At 49.5% G+C, this 638-nt stretch overlaps 1 protein-coding gene across 1 annotated transcript; it reads right to left on the bottom strand.

Moving 5' to 3' along the window:
* Positions 1-2: 2 nt before the first annotated feature.
* On the bottom strand, positions 3-635 carry LOC107580023 (N-acetyllactosaminide beta-1,3-N-acetylglucosaminyltransferase 2-like; the record flags this gene model as incomplete). The annotated part of the gene is made up of 1 exon (XM_016265781.1): positions 3-635. A coding segment is annotated over one exon (633 nt), but the record flags the coding sequence as incomplete, so codon positions are not given.
* Between the last annotated feature and the right edge of the window lie 3 nt (positions 636-638).

Below are 638 nucleotides of genomic sequence, written 5' to 3'. Positions count from 1 at the left end.
AGTCAGGTCAAGGCTCTCAGCATTGTATTTCTGCATTTAGGGCTGGGTGTCGACGTTTCAGTCCAAAGTTGGAACATCTCAGCAGGGCTTCGCTTGTGCACCAGCAGGATGGTGTGATTCGCACAGGGTTCCTTGGGCTCATCTTTGGGGAAGTCAAAGGTGAGGAAGGCAGGGTGGTGGATAGGGTAAACTCCCAGTCTCTGAAGACACATACCCAGGTAGACGTCATCAATGGGGAACAGATGAACCCGCTGTGATACCGCCAAAAGCCTATGTGCTAGAGAACCAGAGTAAATCACCCCTCCTCCACCAGGGTATGATGGGTACCACCCTTTATAGAAACTCTCTGGGATGTAGTACTTAGTCCCATTAGAGCGTATAGGTGTGGCATTGCTTATCACGTCCCCCACAACAAACGTCTCCATTTTATTTGCCTGCCTGGATCCATCTGAAAAGCTTCTGTTTGCCGCTTCAGCCAGCAGATAGTCTAGGACTGCAGGTGTCCTCACAAATACATCATCATCACCCTTAAAAATGAAATGGGCATGTGGGCAATGCCTCGAGAACCAGTCCCAGAACAGCACATCCTTCAGGGTGAGGTTGAAGAAGGTGTCCATAAAGTCCCACTGGATGATATC

This window comes from Sinocyclocheilus grahami, unplaced genomic scaffold (assembly GCF_001515645.1).
Source record: "Sinocyclocheilus grahami isolate Dianchi unplaced genomic scaffold, SAMN03320097.WGS_v1.1 scaffold23308.1, whole genome shotgun sequence".
Lineage (NCBI taxonomy): Eukaryota > Metazoa > Chordata > Actinopteri > Cypriniformes > Cyprinidae > Sinocyclocheilus > Sinocyclocheilus grahami.
Note: the sequence above shows the minus strand (reverse complement) of the source record. Positions and strands in the feature narration are given on the sequence as shown.